This window comes from Culex quinquefasciatus, chromosome 2, assembly GCF_015732765.1.
Source record: "Culex quinquefasciatus strain JHB chromosome 2, VPISU_Cqui_1.0_pri_paternal, whole genome shotgun sequence".
Classification (NCBI taxonomy): Eukaryota; Metazoa; Arthropoda; class Insecta; order Diptera; family Culicidae; genus Culex; species Culex quinquefasciatus.
Genome location: NC_051862.1, coordinates 218,406,645 through 218,420,208, shown reverse-complemented (window position 1 = coordinate 218,420,208; position 13,564 = coordinate 218,406,645). Strand labels below are relative to the sequence as shown.

At 39.6% G+C, this 13,564-nt stretch overlaps 2 protein-coding genes across 2 annotated transcripts; one reads left to right on the top strand and one right to left on the bottom strand.

Annotated features, from left to right (window-relative positions):
• Nucleotides 1–1,206: 1,206 nt before the first annotated feature.
• On the top strand, nucleotides 1,207–3,062 carry LOC6032152 (transmembrane protein 115). The gene is made up of 4 exons (XM_001842753.2): nucleotides 1,207–1,430; nucleotides 1,494–1,953; nucleotides 2,009–2,368; nucleotides 2,422–3,062. The coding sequence occupies exons 1-4, from the start codon at nucleotides 1,388–1,390 to the stop codon at nucleotides 2,759–2,761; spliced, it is 1,203 nt and encodes a 400-aa protein (XP_001842805.2). The 5' UTR covers nucleotides 1,207–1,387; the 3' UTR covers nucleotides 2,762–3,062.
• Nucleotides 3,063–6,384: 3,322 nt separating this feature from the next.
• LOC6048262 (sodium/hydrogen exchanger 8) lies at nucleotides 6,385–9,200 on the bottom strand. The gene is made up of 2 exons (XM_001865171.2): nucleotides 7,170–9,200; nucleotides 6,385–7,107 (listed from the first exon to the last, which is right to left on the bottom strand). Exons 1-2 carry the CDS (start codon nucleotides 8,958–8,960, stop codon nucleotides 6,880–6,882), a joined length of 2,019 nt encoding a protein of 672 aa, XP_001865206.2. The 5' UTR covers nucleotides 8,961–9,200; the 3' UTR covers nucleotides 6,385–6,879.
• Between the last annotated feature and the right edge of the window lie 4,364 nt (nucleotides 9,201–13,564).

Genomic DNA, 13,564 nt, shown 5'->3' with positions numbered 1-13,564 from the left:
CTGTGAATACAAAGAGACGAGTTGTTCCTTTTAATTCCGCTATATATTTTTAAAAGCTTGACAGCATTTTATAGATTAATTTAGAAATGTTTAAATGTTTTATTTAGAATTTTTTAATGGTTTAATTACACGATTACACATCAACAGAATTTTCCCATGCCTGGATATTTAAATTTTTCATTTTTAAAACTTTTATTCTTAAAATAATTCAGGATTTAAAATTTAGAACTGTACATAATTTAAAAAGTCAACATTTTTTACATTCTTGAATTAAACTTTTCAATTTTTAACTCTTATATTTTTCATTTTAAAACCCTTTGAATTTGGAGCATTTGAATTTTGGAACTGTAGATTTTTTCAATGTTTGAATTCCAAAATTTTTAAGTTTTTAATTTTTCTCGCAAAAAAGTGGTATACTTTATTTATTAGGTCCTAAAGCCCTATGCCAATTTTTATGTAAAACCATAAAAAAAAACACGATTTTAAACTATTTCTGACAACTTTTTTTATTTTTGTTTTTGTGGTCCAAGCTATGGTCCCCTTGGAACGAGCTGTCAAGTAGGAACATTTCTGTCAAGAAGGGTCGTGGAGTTATTTTTTTAAATTGATTTCAAAATCCATTCTAAATCGATTGCGGTCGTACAAAGAGTCATCGTGCTCAGAAAAAATAAGGTTTATTGTTGTGAACATCAATACCAGAAATTTAAAATTAATTGTAGGACCTCGTGTAGGACCCAATTCTGAGCCTTTCTAAATTCAGCGTTGTGAAGCATCTCTGGATTATCAATATTTTAAAATTGAATGCAAAATCATTTAAACTGACTGCCGCATGACAACCGCAGAACAAATTTTAGGCTGTTTTCAAAGGATTGCCACAGGGTTTGCCATGAGTTTTCAGCAGACTTATTTGAAAAATATTCAAAACAAATCAAGTTAACAACCAAATCAACGTAGAATTTCAGTTTAACTTGCTGATTTTTACACCGTGGTAGTTAGGCGGTTATAATCTCCTGCACAGCGAAGTAGAAACGTGAATTTATCTCACAAAAAGCAATATTTGATTTTTTTTCATCAAAAGATATAAATAATGTTATATTATTTTGTGTTTCTGTGTCCTTTGATCGAGAAAACTCCACAGTGTAACCCAGCCCGAACATTTCATCAGTTGACCCAATCGTCCGAATCCCCTCCCCCTCGGCAACATCTGTCACCACGCTGTCATCGCGCATCAGAAATCGAACGATCCTCTTATTTATATTCACGTCTGCAAAATAAAAAGGGTTTACAAAAGTTTGTGATTCACCAAAGTTCCAGATCCCATCGCTGGCACGTACCCGTGTCCTCCCCCATGTGAAGCACGCAAGTAGACGACGACGACGACGCCGGGATGTCCAACACGGGAATTTACCCTGCATTGCAGGCCCTGCTCGGTTTGTTTTGAAATTTTGTTGCGTTATTTTTTCCTGGTGTAATTTTTGATTTTTCCTTTGTAGGAAACACGTCGAGTTCGATAAAGTTTATCTGCATTTCGACGCTGATCGGGTACGGGCTGTCGTACTCGACCCGGGCGGTCGAGATTCTGAGCGTGACGCCGGGCTATTTGATGCCGCCGACGTTCTGGATTTGGACCATTTTCACGTTTTGCTTTCTGGAGCTGCACTTTTGGGAGGTGCTGGTAGATTTGATCACGGTGGGGCTGTGCGGGAAGCTGATCGAGCCGTCCTGGGGGCAGATGGAGATGCTGCAGTATTTTGCCATCACGAACGTGGGGGTGGCGATTCTGACGAGCTTTTACTATCTGTTCTACTCGATGATCACAAAGGACGCGGAGCTGCTGTTTGACGTGCACATCCACGGGCTGGCCGGGATGAACGCGGCGGTCAGCGTGGCGGTCACGCAGATTATGCCGGACCATTTGATTGCGCGGACGCCGCTGGGGAAGTTTACGAATCGGTAGGGAAGTGGGGATTTTGGTTCTGGAAGAAGTATAACTTATGAATTGTTTCAGGAACGTCCCGTTGACGGTGGTCGTCGTGTCGATCATCATGTGGGCGTGCAATCTGCTAGACGGAACCTATCCGGCCATGTTCGCCTCGGGACTGTACGTTTCGTGGGTTTATTTGCGGTTTTACCAGCGCCACTCGAACGGAACGCGCGGGGACAGCGCCGAGAACTTTCGGTTTTCGAGCTTCTTCCCGAACGTGCTGCAACCGTTTATCGCGCTGATCGCGAACCCAGTGTACGCGGGTTGCCTCCGGATCGGCCTCGTGAAGCGACTGTCACCAGCGTCGAGCTCCTCAGCGTCCCTCCAGTCGGTCAGCGTGCACTCGATGGTCGGCGTCGATCCGCACGATATGGAGCGAAGAAGGTAAGAGCTTGAAGAAATTGACCTCTCAACTGCTAATAACCTTTTTCTTGCAGACAAATCGCCCTCAAAGCCCTCAGCGAGCGGCTGTCCAAGTCCACTGATTCTAGTCGCCAGAACCTGCTGCCCAAGTCGTTCCCGCAGGGAACCGGCAAGCATCACCACCACTCACACCACCATCACCACCACAATCAGGGCGGCGGGTTCCCGATGACGATGATTCCGCCGGCGATTCCGCTGCCGGCACCGCCACCCAAATCCGCCCTCAAATCCGATCCGACGACGAAGCCGATTCCGGCCACGAGTAGCAGCAGCAGCACAACCAATTTAATTAACCTGGAAGCGACGGCGGAACAGGTGGCCGGACCAGCAACGACGACGACGACGAATACTTAAGCTGGCTTAAGTCCGCGGAGCGAGGAAGCTTTGGATTGTTGAACGGTTTATATATTTGTGTCGGAAAATAAAGGAAAAAGTAACGGTCTCGTGTTTGAAAAAAAAAAGTGTAAAGAGAAGATGCTTTAAATAACTATTAGTAGGGTTTGCGCTCTCCCTTTTCTGTTTGTTTTCTGTAGGTTTTAATTGTGATGATAAGCTAAAAACTAAACATACAACATTAAAATATATGGTACTGCGTTGTAGGACAAATTCTAGACGGCATTATCGCATAATAAATCGTACCTAATGAAATAAAAAAGTTTCATGTTGTTTCAAGAAGGAAATCATCCAAGAAACCCGCTCATTGGAAACCACTAACCTGTCAAAAAAGATGCCTCCTTCGAAGCGAGTCCGCCCCTCATCAACCCGGTCCAAAACCACGCACGGTCGTCCCAAACGGCGCCGCAGCCAACCGTCCTTCCCCCACGAAAGCGAGTCCGTTGTCTTCCTAGGACTGGTTCCAGAGGAACCAGCACCCCTGGTCGATTTGACCACCGCACATCAAGCGTGTCCCGTTCCAGTTCCTGAGCAACCGCCACCCGATGTGACAGAACAACCGGACATTCTACCGAATTTAGTTCCGGTTGCCGAACGTGACGACCCGTTTGATGTACAAGAACCGTGTTCGTCTGGAGTTTCGAAAGGGGTCGTGGATCAAGAGCCGGAACCGGTTAGTTGGGAGTGCGGTGTGGCCGACCAGGAGGCACCGGAAGGAGAGCAACGGAACGAAGCTGGGAGCAGTTCGAGGGACGAGGAAATTTTTGAATTCTACAAGTAGCAGGAAGAATTCTTTATTTTGGAAAGCTTTACGTAATTATTTATGATGGATTTTATTAAATTAACTTAAATTATTCGTTAAAATCAATGGAAAACTCTATTTTTTAATCTTATAACCAAAGAAGTTTCGTGATTAACATTAAGAGTGCATGACATAAACAATGCACAAAAAGGGTCCATCGAACTTTTATTTTGAGTGTTTCCATCGCACCGTGTAATTTGACATGGCGTGCAGTTCCGGAATGAAAAGTTTTGCAGAAGAGAAAAAAATTTCGCGGTTTGTTGAAAATTTAGATTTCGGCGTATTTTTCTAGTAACTAGAATTGCGAAACGTATCGCGTGTGCAAGAGTGCTAATTACAAGTTTTGAAAATATCCGAAGCAAGTTCAAAAGTGGAAGAAAATCCGTTCCGTGAGCCACACAAGTTGGAATTTTTGTACGGAATCTGCAGTGAAGAGGAACAATTCTAGAGTTTTTTTTAATAGGTCCTATAAACATGAAAGACAATAATTTATAAATCCTTTTTTTAAAAAAAAATCTGAAATTCTCTGCGAAATTGTTTTTTTTTTGCATTTTTTTTGGCTCAAATTTGGTGGGGGCCTCTTCTTCCCTATGACCAAAGAAGTAATTTTGCGTCATTGTTCATTGGTTCACCCATACAAGTCTCCATACAAAATAGGTATGCAATTATTCGTAAATTTCTATCATTTCCAAATTTATTTCCTCACAAAAATATATACCCGAAAAAAACTGTCCGATTTCTCGCTTAACTTTGTTTTTTACAAAATTCAATTTCCCAAATTTCGTATTTTTAAATTTTGAATTAGTTTTATATATTTTAGGGGACAAAAATCCACAACTGTGTTTTGTTCTAGGTTTTGTTAAATATTTATAAATGTTAGAAAATTTCACATTAACATTGAAAATTGGACCGTTAATGACTGAGATATTGGATATAAAAAAACGGTGGGGTGGACTTTGAAAACTTCAATTGGGTCCTAAAATGAAGCTTAGATTGCTGATATTATTGTTCACAGCGATAAAGCTTATTTTTCTGAGTACAATGACCCTTTGTACGACCATAAAGAGCTTAAAATGGATTTTTAAATCAATTTTGAAAAATTAACCTCGCGGTCCTTCTTGACAGAAAAGCTCCTACTTGACAGCTCCAAGGGGACCATAGTTGATCCATCGAAAAAATGTTGTCTTGTCATAAAAAAATTTTGCATTAAAATGAAAAAAAGTGATCAGAAATGGTTTTTAATCGTGTTTTTTACCGTTGTACATAAAAATTGGTATAGGGCTTTAGTACCCAATTCTCCTGTTTGGTTAATCTTTCGCCAGTTGTATCTCAGCAACCAGAGTCCTAATTTGCTATGTTTCTTAAACAATTTTTTGGAAATTTTTGAACATACTATTACTTACTATTTCAAAACAATGAACAATACAAATTTTAGTTAATGTCAATCAAGATGGCCATATCTAGAAAAAGTGCACTTTTTCAAAAAATGTGTAAGGTATTTCTTTGATTGCAAATTCGATGTTATGTGTTTACATAAAAACAGTCGTTAAATTAAAATGAAGATTTCTATTTTTTTTTCTCCTAAAACACCATTCTACAAAAATACTGCTTTTCGATGATCAAAACTTGTGGTTTTAGTCTCCTAAAACAATTCAAAAATAGTCAAATAATTAGTCAATTCAATTCCGTTTTTATTTTTCATTAAACAAGTTACAAAAAGTTCTATTTGTTTACAAAACAGAGTTTTGGAGTTCATTTCTGTATTTCAGTGATGTCAAAATTGTATTGAGACCGAGATTGAGACTTGTATGGGTGATCCAATAATACAAAATGGCTTATTGGTCATAGGGAACGCCCTCAACAAGTTTGAGACAAATAAAATAAATACAAATATAGTCTCGAATATAGTCCATTTATGAAATTCGGGGAAAATTGCTCCGATTGGATTTTTGTGGAATCTGGAGGGAAGTTTGTGAGTACGCATTGTAAACAAAGGTCGTAGAGAAAATGGCAGATGCTGGAGCGAAATGGCAGTTCCGGTTGTACTTTCTTCGTCAGTACTACGGCATCAAACACTCGGTGAGTACACGTTTTCGTTGATGTAAAAATGCCGGGACCCGTGGTGAAGGGGTAAGCGCGGTTGTCTCTCACCAAGTCAGTCTGTGTTCGATCCCAGACGGTCACGGTGGCATTTTTCGAGACGAGATTGGTCTGATCACGCCTTCCGTCGGACGGGGAAGTAAATGTTGGCCCGGTCTAACGTAGCGGTTAGGTCGTTAGCTCAATCCAGGAGTAGGAGTCGTCTCGCTATGTCCTATCACGGTGGAGTCGCTGGTAGGCTGTTGGATTCACAATACAGAGGTCGTCAGTTCGAATCCCGAGGTTGATGGAAGCTAAGGTGTAAAGAGAGGTTTGCAATTGCCTCAATAATCAAGCCTTCGGACACCTAGTTTCGAGAAGGAATATCGCAATCGAGAACGCCAAGGCAATGCTGTAGAGCGTGTATAATTTGATTTTTTTTAAAGATGGCCACTTATGTCGAAAACCTGAGTAAATCAGGCAAAAGTAAAAAAATAGCCAAATTCCACTAACAATCGGTTATAAAAACTGAGAATTCCAAGCATTTGTTGAGCTTTCTTTTAGGTATATTTTTTCAATTTAGATTGTTTGTAATTCTTAGTTTTGAAAATTTGAGAATTTTTCAATGTTTAAAGGCGTCTCCGACTTTGATAGCTAGGGTTATATTTATTGAACAATTTCGGAAAAAAGATAAACAACTTAATTATTTGGAAACGCTTGTGCCACTATATTTTGGATCATATTTTACAACAACGATCAAACGAAACATAATATTTATAGCATAGAGATAAAGTACAACAAATATAAAGTGGTAGTAAGTTTGAAATCTTATCATTTAAACCCCAATACACAGCAAAAGCTTATCAGAACGATGAAGATTAAAAGTTTCAGTGTATTATACAATTTTGCTTATCCATCCTGTTCCATCCATTCATCACCTTTATTTTACTGATGATTCGACTAGTACGATTTTCATATTTTATCACCTGGTTTACAATCGACTATTTGTAAAAGAAATAAACACTAACTACTCATAACAAAAAAAAAAAAATATTACGTCCATACATTCCACTGCGTGACTGAATGTCCACGCTTCCCCCAATCCAAATTCCTACAAAAACACTTCCGTGCCCACGTCCAGTGAGGTGCTGTACAGGGAAATGTCGTCGTCCTCGCCATCCTTCTGATTCCGCTGCAATCAGGACGGTCCCGGTCTTTCCGCCGTTCCTTTTGCTGGCGCCGACTTGCTGTTGCGACCTCCACCAACGAGCACGCGCGTTGACCGCTCCGAGGTCGCAATCGAGGCCACCTCTGCCGCGTCGTCGTCCTCGTCCTCCTCCTCGTCCAGGTCGTCCGGCGAGATCCGGATCGCCTGGTACCACTTGTTGGTGAGGTCCGCCATCTGGCTCTTGCAGTCGTGGAGTTCCTGTGGGAGAAATAAGGCGGTTAGGGTTGGTTTGAGGATCTTTGTTAGGGGGTTTGGTTCACCTGATGCGTGAATCTCCTGGTGAAGAACGGGGTGAAGTACTTGCGGTCAAGTCGAGCGAACCCGTTCAGTTTGGACTGCGTGAAGCTAACCTCCTCCTCTTCGGTCAGCTCGGACAGGTGTTCGGAGTCGATGGCTTGGCCCCATTCGCGCGTTTTACTCAGCGACAGGGTTTTGCCGGATCGTTTACGGCCGCCGAGACGGCTCGGTCGCCGGCGGGTCTTTTTGCCTCCGGCCAGGTACTTCATCAGCGGCATCGTTGAGCCACCGAAGAAGAGTGTCGTAAAGAGCACGATGATTAGTGTGGTCGTAATGACCACGTGGCGTGCCTCCTCGCTGGAGAATTGCATGTGCAGTGAGAGTGCGTACGAAATCGCCCCGCGGAGTCCGGAGAACCAGAGGATGAAAGACATCTTGGGGGTGATTTTGTGCTCTCGGAAAAGGTTGCAGACGTAGGCTAGAGGGAAGATGTTGGCGGCTCGGCCAAGCAGACAGAGTATGATGGTCCAGATTACGAAGGACAGTTCGCAGCGATGTTTGAAGGAGAAGATTGCTAATCCGAGGTACGCGAAGACGCACGTTTCGGCGATGAAGGCCAACGTTCGCATCGTTTGCTGCATGGTAATCTGCGTCACGGTTGAGAGGTTGAAATGGGTGTAGTGGGACATGACGATTCCGCAGAACAGGATGGCCATAATGCCGGACAGGTGGATTCCTTCGGCGAGGACGTACGGAGCGTACGTGAAGACTAACATGAGGCCAAATTCCAGTGAGGGATGCTTCCGAAGGTCAATGTGTTTCAGCAGGAGGGCACTCATCAGGGCAAACAGGACGCCGATTCCGGCGGATGCGAAGAACATCAAACAGAACGTGTTCAGTGCAGAGATGATCGATTCGCCGTTGCCTTCCGCTCCGGAACCAGATACCATTGGCATGACGGTCGTTGTTAGCACAATGGATATCGCGTCGTTTAGTATGGATTCGCCAAATACCAACATGTTCAGTATCGGATCTACGTCCAGGGCGTGAAAGATGGCCACTGTGGCAACTGGATCTACGGCAGATATCAGCGATCCAAAGGCAAACGACTCGACAAAGTTCAGCCGGTAAGCTACTTCTGCCAGTCCTAGTAGATACACTCCAGAACCGATCACGAGCGCCGATATTGTCGTCCCAATAATGGCAAACACCAGAATCGATCCAATGTTCTGGAAAAAGTTTCCTTTGTGCAAATTGTATCCGGATTCAAAGATGATCGGCGGCAGAAGCACCAGGAAGAACGCCGTCGGACTAAACACCTCCTCTCTTTCCCAGTTGGCAATGTGGCGCATCGAAGAGTTGTTCAAGATCAACCCGATCAAGGCCCCCAAAAACACAACTACTATCGATTCAGGCAAATATTGAAACTTTGTCTGCAGCATCATGTGAATCAGCAATATCCCTAACGCAATCACACAAAGTACGAAGAATATCGACATCGAACTGTAATGTTCCTGCTCGACCGCATTCTTCTCCGGAGACATGGTCGTCGTGGCATTCTTCGGTAGCACCACAACCACCGTCGCCGCTTTGTCCTCTCCTTCAGCTTCCTTTCCCTTGTCCTTTCCGGCCTCCACCGCACCCAAGCTCACATTCCCGCCCGTATCCTTCGTAGCTCCGACGGTGGCCGTCGCAGACGGCACAACCGGAACATCCGACGCCACATTGTAGAATGTGGTGAACAAGAACGCACAAATCAGCAGCAAGTAAATCAACCCGGATCGCATTGTGGCCTTGAAGTTCCTCTGAGTCATAACCAGAATTTGAGCTATCCAGATGTTCCAGGCAAATGGGGACGGTCACTTAGCGCATCGCGGCGTGAACTATCGGCACTGTTGACGCGGGAGTAGAGCCACAACCGAAGCGACACATTGAAGGGATCGGAATGGTTTGGTGGAAAGTGGCCACTTCGTGTTCGAAAGGGACTGCCCACCGAGAACGATAGAATGCAATCGCACTCTTTTTAATTGGACTCGATGAAACAGGTGATGGAATATAAAAAAGTTACGTGCTTTGACGTTTCTCGCGAAACTGTCGATGAAGTCGACCACAACAATCGAGTAAAGTGCACGTTTGACAGATTTGCTGTCTGTTTCTGTTATTTTCGTAACTTCTTTATGTTAGATTGAATTTTAAATTATTACTTTTTTCTTATACCTTAAACTTTCATTTTCATTTGAAAAAGTAATGATCATTTGAGTTGGGGTCAAATTTTGTGGAACATAAAATTGTAAAATTATAATTGAAAATTCGAAAAAATTGGACAATAGAATTGCTTATTTTTCTGAGCACAATGACGCCTCGTACTTATGTTATGTTACAATAAGTTTAAAATTGATTTTTAGTTCAATTAAAAAAATGGATCTTAGCCTTTCTCGATTCAGAGTATTTTGCTTGGGGACCATCCACAAACCACGTGGACACTTTTTTGGAAATTGCAAAACTTGTTGCAAAAAGTCTACTTCTCGGATTAGTTTTCAAAAAGCCGTAAGAGCCAATGGTAAACAAAACCTTTTTTTTCCTCGGTATTCGACCTACTTACGAAAAACCAATTTCAAAAATGCTTAAGATTGTTCATCTACACGTCTTTCAAGTGCCCCAAACTAAAAATAAATGAAATTTTGCTCCAATTTGAAGAAAAACGAATATTAGTGTCGGAGGTGGCGGTGGCTCTTACGGCTTTTTGAAAACTCACCCGAGACTTGTAGATTTTTTTTCTTGGAAATAAAAAAAAAGATCAGAAATAGTTCTGGTTTTTTGTTAAAATGAAACAAGGTTTTACTAACCCCTTTTTTACTTAAAACTTCAGTTAAAAATGAATACTAATTAGATGACAAACTTAATCAAAGTAAATTTTTCATGAGGCTGTATTTCAGCACCCAGTTGCCTGATCAACAATGTTTTAAAATCTATATTTTGACTTGAAAAAAAATCTCTTAGTTTTCACTTAAATAGAGCTTTTACATTTTACTTGACCATTTTGTATGATCAGAATCTTTTTTGGAAAAAAAACCAATGAAGCCAAATAATTTCTTTTGACACCTGAAATGCATTGACAAAATTCCATCCGAATATAGGAAATTCGCTTTGTGAAAAGATTAACATAAATCAAAATATAATCTAACATTTTATTTAAGTGTTGTAAATTGGGTCCTAAAATGAAGCTTAGATTGCTGATATTATTGTTTCCAGCGATATAGCTTATTTTTCTGAGTACGACCATAAAGAGTTTAAAATGGATTTTTAAATCAATATTGAAAAATTAACCTCGCGATCCTTCTTGACAGAAAAGCTCCTACTTGACAGTTCGTTCCAAGGGGACCATAGTTGATCTATCGAAAAAATGTTGTCTTGTCAAAAAAAAAATTTTTGCTTTAAAATGAATAAAAGTGATCAGAAATGGTTTTTAATCGTGTTTTTTACCGTTGTACATAAAAATTGACTTAGGGCTTTAGTACCCAATTCTGCTTGTTTTCGCAGCAGGGTCTTAAATCCCCAATTTATTTATTTTTTCATTTTAAAATGCAAAAATAATAACAAAACTACATTTCGTTGGAAAAAACTATGGTTCAGTTGGAACGAGGTGTAAACAAAGGGCCGCGATGTTATTTTTTTTAATTTGATTTAAAAATCCATTTCAGGTCCTTTGTGGTCGTGCAAAGTACGCAGAAAAATAAGCTTCATCGTTATGAACAATAGTGAACAATAATATCACACATTTATGCTGAATAACATTACTGAAATATCAATGGATTTTCATCTATTAAATTTACGAAAATGGTCACGTGGTTTGTGGATGGTCCCTTCGCGGCCCTCCTTGACAGAAAAGGTCCTACTTGACAGCTCATTCAAGGAGACCATAGTTCGACGGTAACATTTCAAAAGGCATCATGTACATTTTGACACTTTCTGGGTTATTGCATATTCTGAAAGTACTCCTAATAAGCTACCTCTCCACCAAAAATGAGCAAAAGTTACTTCAGTAAAGTCTGTTTAATCATGATTTTAAATAAAGTAACATAAACAAAATCTCTGCCATCAGCAGTCCCTGTTTATATAGCCCTGTCAACCTGTCAAACAAAAGACTACATGAACCTCGTGACGACAAAAAAAGCATCATGAAAAAAGCGCCATGTACATTCGGCGAAGAAAAACGAGTCATAACAAAGCGCCCCCCTCACTGACAGCAGGGTGATATAGACGTTGATGATTTCAAAAGAAGTCATGTTTGTTTTTCTCAAATAAAATTACGGAAATAATGTTTTATTGAATTCGGATGATCAAGTATCAATAAAAGCAACGTTTTTCATCGTTTGTTATCATTAGAACATCTTATTTTGCTTTTATATTAAAATGGGAATTGAAAATGGATGCTCAACATTCAAATGCGTTTTTCTCAAAACGCATAGTTTGTACATGATGCTTTTTGAAATGTTGGCATCGAGTTGATCCATGTTGTTTTGTTTTTTTTAATTAAAAAAGTGATCAGAAATGGGTTTTAATCGTGCTTTTTACCGTTGTACGCCAAAATTTACACAGGGCTTCTGTCCCTCCTGTCTTCATCTCCTGTCTTCATTTGAAATTGATTTTTAGTTTTAAAAATTGTTTGACATTTCTCGTCAAAATATTTTTACATATTTTCATGGTCTGATAATATTAATAGAATAGAATTTTCTAGATTATTTCTATAGAATTGGGCAATTAATCGATTAGAAGAGGAGGTAATCAATCCCCATCCTTTTTCAAACCTATCGGACAGATTAATCGAAAAGTCCAAGTCACGCTTACACTGCAGCATCCTACCGTGATTCATCACATTACATTTCCCAAGATACAAACAAGCAGGCAAATTGCAAATTTAATAAATAAAGCAACTGGTCAAAACAACGAAACGCTCAAACTCATCTTTGAATGACGGGTTCGAACGATGAATATTCAAAACGGTTCTGAGCTGATAACATTGAGTGCGACCACGAAAACTTTACGGGAAGAACGAAAAGCGTGCTGATAATTCTTAACGACATCGTCGCGCGATTGGCCGTTTTTTCGGCTGAATCCTCTCGTGCCAGCGCAATAGATTTACATAAGTTCGTCGGATGCGGTGATCCGTGGAAACGGCTCTAGGTAAGCGAGCGAGCCTGCTCGCCTGGCTGATAAGGTAAAGCCGTGTGCGCACGTTGTTCTTTATTTTCTGTGTTTTTTTGTTTTGGCAATGAATAATTCACCTGAATGTTTCAAGGTGCTTTTTCTTATCAAAAGTTTGATATTATTTCTTACTAAGAAGCCGTTGCATCGAAATTCAATTGAGCACATATGTTAATACAAATGTTTGTAATACTAATTTCCCGCTGCAGATTTGAATAATATTTTAACTCGTTGCTGTGGATTGGCTATAACAAATTTCCCGGTTCACTAAATTCAGTAGATTTATTTCGTTACCTAAAATTAGACATCATCTGAAATGTTGAAGAATGCATCAAAATTGGTTGCAATAACATTTTGACAGAAACATTTTTCTGTAAATCGTTAGTAGGGCTATTGGTTGTTCACGGTACTCTAGAATCTGCTTAAAATTAATGCAAAATGTGTTATTTTATAATAATTTTGTACATGATAGTTACTGAAACAGTTAGCAGTTTTTGATATTTGAGTTCTTTACCTTTATCATTACATTTGTTTTGATTTATGAACTGCTCAATTTTTGAAAATGTTATTGCAGGTTTTTAGAATATTATTTTTTTAAATTTAGGCCGATGCAAATATTTAAAAAAGTTTTTGTTCGGCCCTGGCCGAGGTCAAGGGGGGGGGGCATAGTCTTCACATTTAAATGAAAAAAGTGTTTTAAAATGCATTTTACACTAGATCAGTTGTTTTGCAATCATTAGTTTTCAAAAAATCTAAGATCTGACAAAATCAAAAATTGTATCGAAAAAAAAGATTTTGCATCGAAAATTTTCAAAAAACCTTAAGATTTTTTAATAAACCCAAACATGCTAAAAATGATTTAAAACGCAGGAGAATGTATTTTAATTTGATTTCAGCTGGTTGCACTTGAATTTTCATTGAAATTTTGATGTTTATTGTAAAAATATCTGGTTTTCTTGATACCAGAGAAAAAATCATTAAAATTTTCGCAAAAAAATCAATGATTCAAAAGCTCAAAAAAAAAATACAAATTCAAAACTTCGAAACAAAGATTTTATTTTTAATTCAATAACTTTAAAAATTTGCAGATCATTTTTTATGTAAATAAATATAAAATTTAACTACAGTCCAGACTCGATTCCTGATTTTAAATTTTTGGTCTTTCAAGATTCAGTAGTTTGAGTTTCGAGAAAATTAAATATTTATTAGTTTT

Bases quoted from the DNA above. Each gene is read 5' to 3' on its own strand.
- LOC6032152 (XM_001842753.2), top strand. From the start codon at position 1,388: ATGTCCAACACGGGAATTTACCCTGCATTGCAGGCCCTGCTCG. The intron at 1,431-1,493 runs GTTTGTTTTGAA...TTTCCTTTGTAG, and splicing joins TGCATTGCAGGCCCTGCTCG to GAAACACGTCGAGTTCGATA. The intron at 1,954-2,008 runs GTAGGGAAGTGG...GAATTGTTTCAG, and splicing joins CTGGGGAAGTTTACGAATCG to GAACGTCCCGTTGACGGTGG.
- LOC6048262 (XM_001865171.2), bottom strand. From the start codon at position 8,960: ATGACTCAGAGGAACTTCAAGGCCACAATGCGATCCGGGTTGATTTAC. The intron at 7,108-7,169 runs GTGAACCAAACC...TTTCTCCCACAG, and splicing joins CCAGGAGATTCACGCATCAG to GAACTCCACGACTGCAAGAG.